Source organism: Semicossyphus pulcher, unplaced genomic scaffold, assembly GCF_022749685.1.
Source record: "Semicossyphus pulcher isolate SPU_LCO1_2020_fin unplaced genomic scaffold, fSemPul1.0.p SCAF_21, whole genome shotgun sequence".
Classification (NCBI taxonomy): domain Eukaryota; kingdom Metazoa; phylum Chordata; class Actinopteri; order Labriformes; family Labridae; genus Semicossyphus; species Semicossyphus pulcher.
The window spans coordinates 1,344,762-1,358,825 of record NW_027211695.1 but is presented as its reverse complement, the minus strand read 5'-3'; the positions used below and the strand labels follow the sequence as shown (position 1 = coordinate 1,358,825).

The 14,064-nt window shown below is 44.7% G+C and overlaps 1 protein-coding gene across 1 annotated transcript; it reads right to left on the bottom strand.

Annotated features, from left to right (window-relative positions):
- Window positions 1-695: 695 nt before the first annotated feature.
- On the bottom strand, window positions 696-13,578 carry cd99l2 (CD99 molecule-like 2). The gene is made up of 10 exons (XM_069671940.1): window positions 13,416-13,578; window positions 10,734-10,790; window positions 9,879-9,956; window positions 9,167-9,280; window positions 8,863-8,937; window positions 7,307-7,363; window positions 7,173-7,226; window positions 6,957-7,076; window positions 5,467-5,532; window positions 696-4,933 (listed from the first exon to the last, which is right to left on the bottom strand). The coding sequence occupies exons 1-10, from the start codon at window positions 13,489-13,491 to the stop codon at window positions 4,872-4,874; spliced, it is 759 nt and encodes a 252-aa protein (XP_069528041.1). The 5' UTR covers window positions 13,492-13,578; the 3' UTR covers window positions 696-4,871.
- Between the last annotated feature and the right edge of the window lie 486 nt (window positions 13,579-14,064).

The window sequence follows — 14,064 nt, the reverse complement described above, 5'->3', positions numbered from 1 at the left end:
TCGGCCACACGCCCACACCTTTCAGTCCTCCGGTTCTTCCACCGTACCCACCCAGAGGAGCTGGAAGTCATGGGAGGTGCTCTCGCTCAGGTGAGGCTACGGGGTGTTAGATGAGTACTGTGGTGCGTCCCTGTGGGACGGTGCAGGTATAAGGCAAAGAGAGGAGCACCTTTTGAAGTACAGCTGACAGGGCAGAGAGGTTACTCATGCAGGACTCTTAAAACGTGAGCAGATCCGTTTGTACTCCGACCACTCATCGTCCTGAACGCTCAGACAGCAGACCAGCTCAAACAGCGGCTGAAACCATGTTGGATTACTTTCAGAAGACCTGCCTGACCCTCTTCTTTGGCTGCTGAGACTACACACTGCTTCAGGCTCTGTGCTCTCTTAGACCTGCATGCATCATCTGATCTCTCAAGGACTGGTTGCACAAAGACCTGTCGAACTGTCTACGGAGTCCATATTGTTCTTTCCCAGCACTCCAATAAAGTCTGGACCCCTGGTTCTGGAAACACTGCATCGATAATCTGCATGTAAGACTGTGCAGTCGGCATGCTTGTAGGCGTGTTCAGTCGTTAAAAACAGTTTCTGGCCGCCCATGAAGGACCCAACAAACGGGCAGAGGATGAAGTCATCCAACAGAGAGCTTTACAAATGTTTCTGTGATGAGTCGAATCACTGCTGAACATCTGAGGACAGAGCCAACATGTGAGGACTTCATCTAGATCTAGATTTAAGTCTGGATGCTTGAGAAGTTCAAAGACTTTGCTGCAGGTGTCTTGGAGATGCACTTGGACACATTAAGATTGGAATTTGCCCTTAACCAGAGCCTACACGATCTTTGCAACCAGCTCTGAGCTCTGTTTTGTACCAGCAGTTGGAAGGGTTCAGGACTCTGAGAGGAGAGTGGCACAAAGGGATCATGGGTAGAAGCAGTTGCTTTTCCAAGGCAACATGGAGGAGACCAGGGGCTGGTATTCAAGTAGGACTGTGCAGCATCCTGTCGTTTTATAGGCCCCCACACTGTTACAGCTCATACAACACATACTCCTCCCTCAGTATCTGAATAACGTGTGACAGGAGGAGAGTTTCAACCCATTCGGACCGAGAGCCGACATCCAGAACCCTTCAGCATTCACTCTGCCAGATACAGACTGTTCTGTCAGCACTACCCAATGTTGATGGAACATGGTCCACTGCAATGATCATGTCACGTGTGTCTTCTACAACTTTTATTTGTTCTTCACATCCTAAAGAAAGCTTTGGGCCTCTGCTTAGCCGTGTGTTTGAAGGTAGCGGAAGAGGAATCAGTTCGGTGAGGCAGCCAGAGCAAGAATCCAACTATCGCTAAGGAGCCAGTTGAGGTGGTTCGGGCATCTCATTAGGATGCCTCCTGGGCGCCTACCTGTGGAGGTTTTCCAGGCACGTCCAACTGGGAGGAGACCCCGGGGGAGACCAAGAGCTCACTGGAGGCTTTATATATCCCACCTGGCCTGGGAACGCCTCGGGATCCTCCAGGAGGAGCTGGCAAGTGTTGCTAGGGAGAGGGACACCTGGGTCCCTTTGCTTAGCCTGCTGCCACCGCGACCCGACTCGGAATAAGCGGAAGAAAATAGATGGATGGAACCAGGTGTATTTCAAGGTACACCCAGGTACAAGCACCAGCTGAAACCATATCACTGAGGCAGGAACCATGTGATAATCGTGACAGAGACTTTGGGAAATCTTTGATGTGTTGAACATCTTTCCCATTTCTACCATCCACCACACACGACATGATCATTGCATTACTCCGTTCATTACAGGACCATGTTAGTCCTCGACTTGGGGATCAATAACCCCCAGTTAGTGCCGTGAAACCTCAGACAGACTTTGTATCAGACAGTTCAGCAAACAGTGAGTGATTCCAGACGCAGCCCAGGCCTACCAAACCAAAGCTTTCTCATTCAGGAACATACGAGACTCCAGGAGTCCAACCGGCAGTACGGAACAAGCTCGCTCACCAGGAAGCTCCAACTATCTACAAAAAGTTAAGCAAAGTTTTAGCAAAAGTCAAGTCAGGTACAAAGTGTAAAAAGAGCAAGTGAAGAGTGTAAACACACACACACACACACTAGAGAGTATAGATTAATATGGAGCATCGAGATGCTCTGCTAATAGTACAAACACAGAACTGCTCACAGGAATATGTACAACCAACAACTGTCCACTCGTTATGACACTACTGAAGATCCTAAAGCTAACGACGGCTAACGTCATCTACACGGCTAAAGCACAGGTCTACTTCTTTAAATGAACATTATCTTAACTAGTATGGTCTTAGTGGCAGTGCCCACTGATTCACACGTCTCACAGCGTTTCATCGTTCACCGATTACTCACTTATTCACTCCTAAAGTATTTTTTTATTTATTGGTTCAATACTTTTAATAAACTGGGCGAAATGTGAGGATTGCACAAATATCCAACTTGAAACTATTTCAGGAATAAATTGCTGTTTTTAAAGTGCACGATTTATTAATTCAATAATATTACAAACCCTTTATTAGGGGAGTAATCATGTTACCCTGTGGAGTTTGTCAGTAGTGTCCTGGAGTGTCCTGTTAGTCCATGGGCATGCAGTTATGTGCTATCATGCTATTCCACTGATTGACATAAGGTGGCGCTAACACACCAAGAAATGTAACAATGTGCCAGAACAGTTAGCAAACATAAATTTAGCTTGCGGACTGATTTTTTAAAGACTCAAGTTTGGCATTTTGGCCGCTGCCATCTTGTTTTTTTTTGTTTTTTTAAGAAAGAATTGATTTTTTTTTTTTACTTAAAGGAGGAGCAACAGGTTAGCTAATGTTTAATTATCAACATTAGACAGTACCAGGCTGCAAACATGTTTATTTCTGCTGTAAAGTTTAACATGGGGCTCTATGGGGACTGACTCACTGCTGGAGACAGCCTCAAGTGGACACCAGAGGAACTGCAGTTTTTGGCACTTCTTGCCCTAGGGGAAACTCCACAGGATAACTTTAAACTGTTGCCTTTAGCTTCATCAGTTTGTGCTTGGGGCTTGGTGCTAAAATTAGCTTAAAACTAGCATAAGGTCAAAACACATCTCATCTTAGCCTCCACGTTTTTTAACAAATGTGTAAATTCAAAATGGCCACCATGGGACAAAGATAAATTCAAAGTTTTCTGTACACACTGGCAACTCAATGCTAACACAACAAAGCAAAATACTAGCAATATTAGCTCATATGTATCTTTAAGTCACATTTCACACATGTTCTGCGTTTCCACGAGCCTCTACACGGCCTGCTTTTTCTGAAAGAGACAAACTTCCTCTTTTTCTGATCTGAAAAAGATTCCTTCATTTGACGGACAAAGAAAAGTGCTTTTTAATCAAAGTGAAGCTGGTTTAGCTAGCTTTCTATGCTACATCACGTGTGGAGAGTCCTTTTTGGCATCACAATGAATTCTGGGACTAACTCAGCTGAATTTTTAACTTGTTTTTAAACTTTTTCTTTGTTTCTTCTTTTAGTTTCTCCAGTGGAACCGGTCAGTCTTTCACAAAGGTGCTGATGGACGGTTCATTTTGGAAAAAACAATCTCCTTCAGGCTTCCTTCGTTAGGCATCGTCAGTAAAGGCTAGCTGAAAAAACACAGTCTATTCTATGTTTAAATATGAGGCTATTTACACTATAAAAAGTCACAGGTTGTAAGTAGACAGAGATGTTTGACGCCTTATGTTTGTTCACTGCAAAAAGATCCAAATGTAAATAAGGCAACTTTGTACATGAAGGTATGAGGACGACATGCGGAGCAGCAGCTAATGATGTACCTGTCACATGATGTAAACACTAGTTACCTGTGATAACTGGTACGGACTCACCTAAGGGCCAAATATGTGGGTCAGATAAAGTTTTCACCTCCTCATAACAATAAATTAAAAATGTCACATTTTCAGGTTTCAGACAGTAAATCAGCTTCATTGTTACGTGACGTAACCGTAGTTCTATGAGCAGATGCTTTACTCGTTACTTTCATTCTAAAGTAACATTATACATCATTAACATGTTTCACAGGTATCAGCTGCTACAACACTTTGAATAGTAACCAGAGGAGTCGAACAACCTCCGAGTCAGTGGTCCTGTTTGTGTTTCAATCATTGTGCATCAACTAAAGCGACGTTAGGATTAATGTAAGTGTCAAAAAGGGAACCAGAGCTCGTGTGTCTCTGTTCAAAGCCAGCAGATTACATATTGCTGATTACAAATCAGAACTTTGCTTCAGAGAAAAACAAAGAGGGAGAAACACACGCGGGGCGATCAGCTCCTTAAACACTCCTCAGAGATCATCCGAGCTCTTATCAGGCGGCTTTGCAAACCTCATCAGCGTCCTAAAATCCACTCAACCAGTGAACTAATCCGGCTCTGTGATCGGTGAGCGACTCCTCGCTAACTCTCCACAGAGGCCCGAGGAGTTTCACACACAGTTAATCATCTTTAGTTTTGTTCCAGTGTTCGGACCTCTGCGTGTGTGGAGCTAAATGCTACATCACTCCCCGCTCACAGCAGACTGCATGCTGGACGCTGAGCACACTGTTAGTGGTGTTCAAACAGGAGACAATAAACTACTATTTACACAAACGTTTGGCAAGGTTCCATACACAGTCGGCCATGTTTACAGCTGAGGAAAAATCATGTTCACATTCGGCTTAGAGGACTACAAATCCCAACATCTGCAGCACACACATGCCACAAGGTAAGTGTCTACACTATAGCATGTGTGTGTATATGTGTGTGTTTGTTTGTGTGTGTGCAGGGAGGGTTAGGTGGGGGGAGTGTGTGTGTGTGTAGGTGTGTGTCTTTCTGTGTGTTACACAGGGTTCTCTTCGGTGGGGGGTTCAGCGTTGGCGGGCTCCAGGAGAGTCTGCTGGACTGCAGAGACAAACAAACACGTACATGGTGAATATAAACGTTTAATTTAATGTTTTTATTTATAAAAGTTCTTGTTGTTTCCACTGACAGGCACACCAAAAACACACAAACAAACTAACCAAACGAGGCCGCAGCGGAGCAGCAGCTCCTGTGTCCTGTGAGCTAAAATCGCTGTTTTTCTGAATGGAGTCTGGTGTGTGTGCAGAGAGCGATGTAACGTCTGTGTGTGGTTAAAACAATCATCTTCCTCTGTAACAAAAAGGTCTATCTCTGTAGGGATCCTTTCTGTCATGTTGTCACACACTTAGAATAACAATCTGAGCCTGTCAGTGGAAACAACAAGAACTTTTAGTGGACGACCTTTGACCCATCGAGGATTATGATGCAGCCATTACAGCCTGTTTCACTGCTGCAGGATGAACACATCTACTGGAGACATTCACACACTTATGTTCCTGTGAGTCATTTAGAGCCCAATATAAAAACAGGAGGGTCAAACAGTGTTCAGTAGGCGTGAGTAGAGTCGTGTTTACCTTGCGGTTCTGTCGCCACCACGGCCTCGGGGTTCTCAGCCTTCACCATGTCAGTGTTCAGACTCTCTGTCACAACAACAACAACAACACACTCAGTGAGCATCGACGAACACTGCTGCTGTTTAAACAGTTTCAACTCAAATCAAGTTACAGCTGAACAAATGTCTCAGCTAGTCTGCTGCCAGGAAACACCTGCAGCTCTGTTCAATCAGCGGCAACCAGCTAAGTAAACAGGAAGTCAGTGAAGCATCACAAGCTAGCATCCAAACATGGCCGTTTTAGAGGCTAACAGATAAGTGTTTGATTCCTGTCAGCTTACATCTGATGGTTTCAGTGTTCTTACAGTGCATGCTTTCTTTATGCTAAGCTAACCTACTGCAATAGCATTGAGATCTGTTGAGTCATTATTAACACTTGTCGACTTTACTCCAAACGGCACAGATATTAGCATGCTAACTTTAGCTTTGTCAGTTAGTCCAGACAGCTACACATTAGCTATGCTAATTGTTAGGTGTCGTTTATATGTAGTGACAGCTAATCTCTCCATAACAACTAGTGAGGCTGCTGAAACCAAGTCATGTGTTGGTTATAAAGCTTCACTTTGACTGAAGTTAGCGCTAAGCTAAGTTTGAGCTTGAAACAGCTGCTGCGACCAGGCTAGATCTCCCAGGTGGATGTACCTCAGCATAAATCCTCTGAGTACGATGAATGTAGGAAACCTGCAGTGTTTGTTTCCTCTACGACAAATGTTTCCACAGCTCACAGCTCAGTGATGAAACACCTGTAAACCTGCTAAGTCACATGTGCTCACGTTCAATGAGCGTAGGCGTTGATGCCTCCACGATGGCCAAACTGAATTGGAAGCGTCCATCTCTCTTCTGTCTCTCACAATCTGAACTGTGAACCGATGGCGCTAACCGGTGAACGTCAGACCCAGAGGAATCTGAGCTACGGTAAAACTAGCCATCGATATGTTTATTAAGAGTTCCAGCTCAGTTAGAAGTGTTCTGTACGTGCAGAAGCTCTCTTGTTCTTCTGTATGTCCGACATCCAGAGAGCTCTAACACTAAAATACACATTAGTGACCTTGTTCTCTTTAGTGTGGAGGTTAAACTCTCTGAGTGCTGTGTTGTGGTGATAACTGGACCGACTGAGCGTGTGCAGTCATTTCACTTTAAACCGCTTTGATGTCACAGGCAGAGATCTCTGATATCTCTAAGAAGCGCTGAGTGTTTCTCTGCACGAGCTTCACTTCCTGGATCGATCGAGAACTTCAAATAGACACAAATATAAATCTAAATATCCAAACTCTTTGCTGGATACACAGAATTAATATTCAGGACAGTCGGGTTCACTTTGGTGCAGCTGTGAACATGAACATCCTCTTATGGAGCTGTCACAAAGAATGAGTCTACAGTACAGTGTAACATAGTGCAGTGTAGCGTCATGTGTTTGTGTACGAGCAGCTGCCTCCTGCCGGACCGACTCACGTTGAATACCGAAGCACAGTTTCTTCTTCTGGTACGAGATGTAGCTGCTCACTGCTCCCACCAGCGCCATGACAACCGCACTCGCAATCCCCGCGATGGTTCCCACCTCTGCTGTGGTCTCTGCGCACACACACACACGCACACACACACACAGGTACATACAGTGAGCTCAGACAGACGTGTGTGTACGAACACAGTGCAGACAGAGGGACTCACCACCGTTGTCTTCGTACTGATCGATCTTATCTCTGTCTCCACCTGGACGTCCACCTGTACACACACACACAGTCGCACACCTGTTCACACCTGTCATTACATCGTGGATGATCTACAGGAGGAGCAGAACTGACCTTTTCCTTTGTCAGGTTTGTAGGTGTCGTCCAACAGGTCGCTGTCGGAGAATCCTCCTGCAGACGAGACGACACCTGAAGTTAAACTAACACCTGAGTGGAGCTGCTTCCTGTGAGGTCATGGTGGTTTCATCTCAGGTGAACTGCTCCTACGTCAGTGAACGTGAACTCGTCATGCTTTAATTAATGCAGAAAGCTGAAGAGAGACGGGGACAGCCGGGACGAGAGAGAGGACGACACGCAGCCATGGGTCGAGTGTGGGAATCGAACCGGGGACGCTAAGGTGAGAAGTTAACTCAACACAGCGCGGCTCATATCGACTTTAATATCATGTTCTTTAATGTGAGAGCACACGCACACACACACACACACACACACACTGTAGTGCACTTGTGTAGAATCAATCTGAACCCATCGACGATCATCTGACGACATATCCTCTGGGAGATACGGCAACACGTCGGGGCGCGTCCGCTCTGCCTCAGGGACGTGGTGTTTGCACTCCTGTGTTCAGCTCTGCACATCATTCACGTAACGACTGTATTAAACTGAGGACGTGTGTGTGCTATCAGATGAGAGACAGATGAAGACAATGAGCTCCTCTGAACACAGCGCACTCATGGAGGAGTCTCATGGAGGTCCTCTGCAGCAGCGAACAGCAGAGCTCTTGTTCACGCTGACTTTCCATCAGCGTCTGCATAAAGGACACGTTTCACACAGAAGAATGAGCGCGCTCAGGCTAAAGTTCAAGTGTCCTCACTGTGGTCATTTCATGTCTGGAGGAGGACGTTACGGAGCAGCAACACACTCTGCTGATGGGAGCTCTTTCTCCTTCCTTAAAGACAAACTCGTCTCGCTGTGCTTCCTGATCAGATAAAAAATACATGCTGGAGGATTTTCATGCAAAAATACCGTCTGTGTGTTGGAGGGAGGCATGAAGACACAAACACAGAGTGACTGTAGATACTGACGCTGGTTCTGTTCGGCATGTTGGAGGTCTTCACGGGTCTAAACGGACGAGTCAGGGTCTGACTCGGTTAAGACGAACACATCTAAATCTGTCCCCTCAACATTCCTCTTAAACGGACACTTTTAAACATGAGGTCTGGTTACCTGGATGAGAATGCACACTGTTATTCAGCTCATCAAACATTCATATTTAAAGCTCAATAAAAACATCATCTAAATCTATCTCTTGTATAAAGACTTTTATTTTGAAATAATCACCACACACTTTGATGAGCTTCAGCTGGCTGTGGTGAAGCTTGAACATGTTGCTTCTTTTAAATTTACTTTTATCTTGTGGTGTTAAATCGTTTTCTCGTCTCGTCAGGTTTCACTGACACATCATTTTACTGTTAGCTCTCTTATGCCGCTTTAATGTCTTTATATTATATATATTATTATAAATATCAGGTCCATTTGGGTTTGTGTCCCGGGTCGTGAGGTTAGGGTCTGTAATTTGACCCCCGTGAAGACCTCTGCTGTCGGTAAGTGACAGCCTCTCCGCTAACACAGAACATTAACATCTAACCATCTCTCATCCTAGCACCCACCTCCCTGCCCCTTGTTCTTATCCTTCATGTCATTCTTGGGGTCCAAAGCATCAGCCAGGTCAAGGTCACCAGCAGCTGTGAGCAGGTCAAAGGTCAGGGGTCAAAGATGCAAAAAGAAAGCAAACACAGGAGGTTAAACTGGGACAAACATTCAGCAGCTGGTAGACTCTGTTAGTGTTTAAACAGCATGTGTGAAATCAAAGATGGAACACAAGAGGATCAGGGTAAATGATACATAAAGGGAGGTTAGCAGTACGAGCCTGTTTCATGAAAGAGGAGGTCCTCAGGTGGAGGTGTGTCTCACCTGCTGGAGCTTTGGGCTTCGCGGGGGCTTTAGTGGCTGCGGGGGGTTTAGGGACGACTTTGGGCGGAGCTTTGGTGGTGGGCACGTCTTTAAAGAAATCCTCCAGATCGAGCTCTGCAGAGAACACAGCACTGTCTTTATACAAGCTGCAGTCTCTCTAGTGTCCAGCAGGGGGTGACTCCAGGGGTCCGATCCTATAGAAGTCTATGAGAACATGCTCCTCCTCCTCTCCTGATTTGTTCCCTCAGTAAACATGTTCCTGATGAGTTTATGGTCTCAGTCTCTAGTTTCAAGTCTTCTTCAACACAGCATGATGTTCGTTTAGTCACTGATGCTCCCATTGAGAGTCACACAGACCAGGAAGAGGGGAGGGGGTTAGGGCGGGGCTACCTGTGATTGACAAGTCAGTACCATGGCGACCTGAAGAAATGTCTTGTTCAGGGTTCAGTTGTACTTGTGAACTGTTGATTTTCTCAGTTAGTGCTATTAGTTTAAAAATTAGCATCATAATTAATATCACAGATGCACCTTGCTCACAGAGCTAGCATTAGCGTTAGCTGTTAACAAGCGTTTGCTAACCCCTCGCTCCTACCAAGCTCCACCCTCTTGTCCAAATATGGTCACTTCTGGCTCCTAAAAAATGATTGCAGCCAAAATACCAAACTCCAAACTGTTATTAAATAATGTTTGCATACAGAATAAAGTGACTTACCTGCTCCTGCTCCTCCTGCTCCTCCTGCTCCTCCTGCAGGTGCTGCAGGTGCTGCAGGCTTCGGTGGTGGAGTCTCAGCTGTCAGAGTAAAAGATCAATTTCATCAAGATCCTTCTTTAACCTGGCGTCATTCAGAAGTGACTGCATGATTTGTTGTTCTGTACACACTTAGAGGAGCAGTCCTGAGGGGGCGGGACTTCCTGTACGCAGTCTTAGAGGAGCAGTCCTGAGGGGGTGGGACTTCCTGTACACACTAAGAGGAGCATTGCTGAGGGGGCGGGAATTCCTGTACACAATCTTAGAGGAGCAGTCCTGAGGGGGTGGGACTTCCTGTACACAATCTTAGAGGAGCAGTCCTGAGGGGGCGGGACTTCCTGTACTCAATCTTAGAGGAGCAGTCCTGAGGGGGCAGGACTTCATGTACTCAATCTTAGAGGAGCAATCCTGAGGGGGCGGGACTTCCTGAACACAATCTTAGAGGAGCAGTCCTGAGGGGGCGGGACTTCCTGTACACAATCTTAGAGGAGCAGTCCTAAGGGGGCGGGACTTCCTGTACACAATCTTAGAGGAGCAGTCCTAAGGGGGCGGGACTTCCTGTACACAATCTTAGAGGAGCATAGGGTATTTTTATGTTCTGATAAATCCTTCTCTACCTTTTATCTAACATCTTTTAACAGTGTGACTTGATGTTGTTTTCAGACAGTTATGGACTCGTTGAGACCACACACACACACACACACACACACACACACACACACACACACACACACACACACACACACACACACACACACACACACACACACACAGGACCTTTCAAAATAAAACACAGGAGAGATGTTCTAATTTACTTACCGGGTGGACTGTCATCGTCACCGAGAGCATCACTCAGGTCAAAGTCCTGAGAGAGGACTGCAGAGAGACGGAGGGTTAAAAAGCAGAACAAATCTGACCTCTTTAAACTTTTATTTTGAAGGAATGTTTGTTGGTTTGATTCCTGAGGTCAGGTGATTGTTGTGCTGAGAGTTCGAGGCCCTGCTGGTGTTTCTGTGTCACACACACAAACAAAAGCTCAGCCTCATTGTGCTCTAATCCTGTGAGCAGCGATCATTCAGAGCAGACACAAACAAGCTGCTGCTACACACACAGACACACACACACACACACTCTGTACATATGTGTGTGTTTACAGACCCTTCCTACCTCTCTAAACCAACATGTGACCAAATAACTCTTTAGTCACAGCTGCGACCTGCTATAAAAATTAAGCTTCTTAAATGTGAGTCTGATTTTTCTTCTGACAAAAGAAATAAAAAAGTTTATTTAGAGAAAAACAACGTTGTTACATTTACAGACTATAAACACTAATACTGAGTGGCAGGCCTTTACAGTGCCATGTCCTCACTAAGGTCCACATATAATATTAATGTGAATACATAAACGTACTATGTAAATAATGATTGAATAAACAGAGTCAGAGATCGTCTCCGGCTCGGACATGAAGATGAAACAGGAAGATTCAGACTGACGTTCTGAGATGAGATAAAACTTTATTGTTCCCCCCGAGGGAGACAGGGTCACAGCAGAACAAGAGGCTAATCACTACACACAGAAACACGTTTTATTCTTTCAAACTAAAGTATATTTAGAGTCTTTTCTCTGATTCTCTTTCTGTATATGAAATAATCGATTCATCACTTTGTTGCCTTAACAGTTTTTTTTCTAAAACTTTAAATTGAATTGAAATTTAAAAAAGAAAATTAAAGCCTCGTTAAAAACATCTGGTGTGAGATTAAAGAAGAGTTTAAACCTGTTATGACTCGTTTCACTCCTCAAAGTAAATGTGACATGAAGATTAGTTGGTACCAAATATTTTTTCAAAATAAAAGCACGCTGTTATTTATGATTAATCTAGGATTACTACTCAATCAAACTGCTTTCACAGAGGAGCTGGATATGAACAAGCAGGATTGTTTTAGCCTGATAATGTTAGCACGTTAGCATGTTAGCATGGGTTAGTTCAATCAGTTGCACTGATGTGTGCGCACATGGTTTGTTGATTTTCTGACGGCATCTTAAACAATTTAACGTCTCTTTCACTCCATCCGAAAGTGGATTACATGATCTGTAACAAAATCTGTCAGGAAGGGGATCCTGGGACAGATCAATCAATCAAACAATCAATCAATCAATCAATCACATTTTATTTGTAAAGCGCTAAATCATAACCAAAGTTATATTGAGACACTTTAGAAAATGAGCCGGTGTAGACTCTGTTATATTATTCAGACTGAACATGAATCCACATGCTGGGTCGGGGGTCGGGGGTTGGGGGTCGGGGGTCGTTGAAGAATCAGTGACTCATGTTACATCTGAAGAAACGGGCGAACGAGGCTGAACATTCATGTGTGCGTCCCTGGAATCAGTCCTGCTTCTATTATTAATTATCACAAATAAGCTTTCATGAACCACAACTTCCTCTGAGATGAACCTTTAAAGAACCCATTTAATACCATGTTCTTCATGCTACAGAGGCGTGTCCAGCAGGGTATCACTGATTTAACATGTACAGCTTCATATGACGAACATGTGCTCATTGCTGATCTCTATCAAGTTAGTGTGTTAAAATAAATATTAAATACATGTTTAGTGAAGCTATAATAAAGCTGATGTTATAATAGTTCATGTGTAACACCCTGAGAGACGGAAGCAGTTAGACCTCTGACATGGTTATCCTTATAATCTGACACTGGTGCAACCTTCAGCCGATCCCCTCCTCCAGCACGTCCACAATTAATTTATTCACTAAATTAGAATCTCATTTGCATAATCTGCATCACTGAAAGGCATCTGTACACCCTCATTATCTGGCTGTATGTGTTACAGTTTATAATGCTAGTTTTAACATCTTTATTTCATCATCAACACCTTTAAAATATATTGATCATAAATCAGGTTAAAATGCGAGCAGGTGTGTCTGCAGCCTCCTGTCTGCAGCCTGCTGATGTCGAAGATGTTTCAGTAAAGGATTAAATCATTCTCTTTTAAATTATTCACATTTAATGACTAACTTTTCATATGAATCACCAGCGAGAGTGACATCATTTAAAGCATGGCACGTGCAGCTGAGAGGCAGACAGACAGAGGTTAGATGGCGAGGGTGGTGCCTCAGCATCTTCATCATGAAAAGACATCAAATCAATCATCAATGTCTCAAAGTGCAGCTGGAGCTGCATTAAGCAGCTCTACACATTCATATCATTTAATTATGTATAATTAGTGAATAAATTACAGCTGCTGAACATCTGTAAAACCTGCACGTATCCGCACAGAACGACACAATAACGGAATATTTCTGATAAAGTCGAAATCATTTCGTAAAAGATGATTATTCTGAGTCATAATATGTAATAAATGTAAGTGCACGCTCCGTCTCTGTGATGTGTGCTCGCAGGCCGGTGCACCGTTAGCTGCCGGCCTGAACCTCGGTGCGGCACAAAGGCAGAACATGAGGAGGTGTGCGGGACAAAGACTCACCGTGCAGCGGCAGCAGGAGGCCCAGCAGCAGCAGCGGCAGCAGCGGGCAGAGGGAGCCCCGGGAGGAGTGAGCCATGGTCGGTCTGCACACACACGAACGGCCGCTACGGAGGGATTAAAGAGCCGGTAAATCACGGGCCTGTCTTCGGTTAGTTCAGCGCCGTGTCTCCGCAGAGCCGCAATCAAGGCGTTCACTATGACAGACTGTGACACTCCCACCCAGAGCCGCTTCCTGCCGCACCTTTCAAAATAAAATACTGTACAGGAAAAAGGAAGCGGCGTATTGCAGTAGTACTTTCAACTATGTGAAGGGAAAATGGCATCAACTGTAAAACCGAAGTATTTTTATTAAGCAAGATTAATGAAAGCTCCAAACCCTGCAGTTCCTCTGGTGTCCACTTGAGGCTGTCTCCAGCAGTGAGTCAGTCCCCATAGAGCCCCATGTTAAACTTTACAGCAGAAATAAACATGTTTACAGCCTGGTACAAAAAACAGTTTGGGTCTCTATAGCTCATTTCTCTCTTCATGACAACTGTACGGGGAGAATCTTTATACAGCTCACCTGTTTACATTATATTAAGGCTTAAAGTGATGCAGCATTAGGGGCGTGGCCTCTTTGAGTGACAGCTGGGAGCTGCTAGCTGTCTGC

Coding starts and splice junctions, on each gene's coding strand:
- cd99l2 (XM_069671940.1), bottom strand. CDS start 13,491: ATGGCTCACTCCTCCCGGGGCTCCCTCTGCCCGCTGCTGCCGCTGCTG. Junction 9,281..9,878: donor AGCAGGAGGAGCAGGAGCAG/GTAAGTCACTTT, acceptor TGTTCTCTGCAG/AGCTCGATCTGGAGGATTTC. Junction 4,934..5,466: donor GGTGGCGACAGAACCGCAAG/GTAAACACGACT, acceptor TTGTCTCTGCAG/TCCAGCAGACTCTCCTGGAG.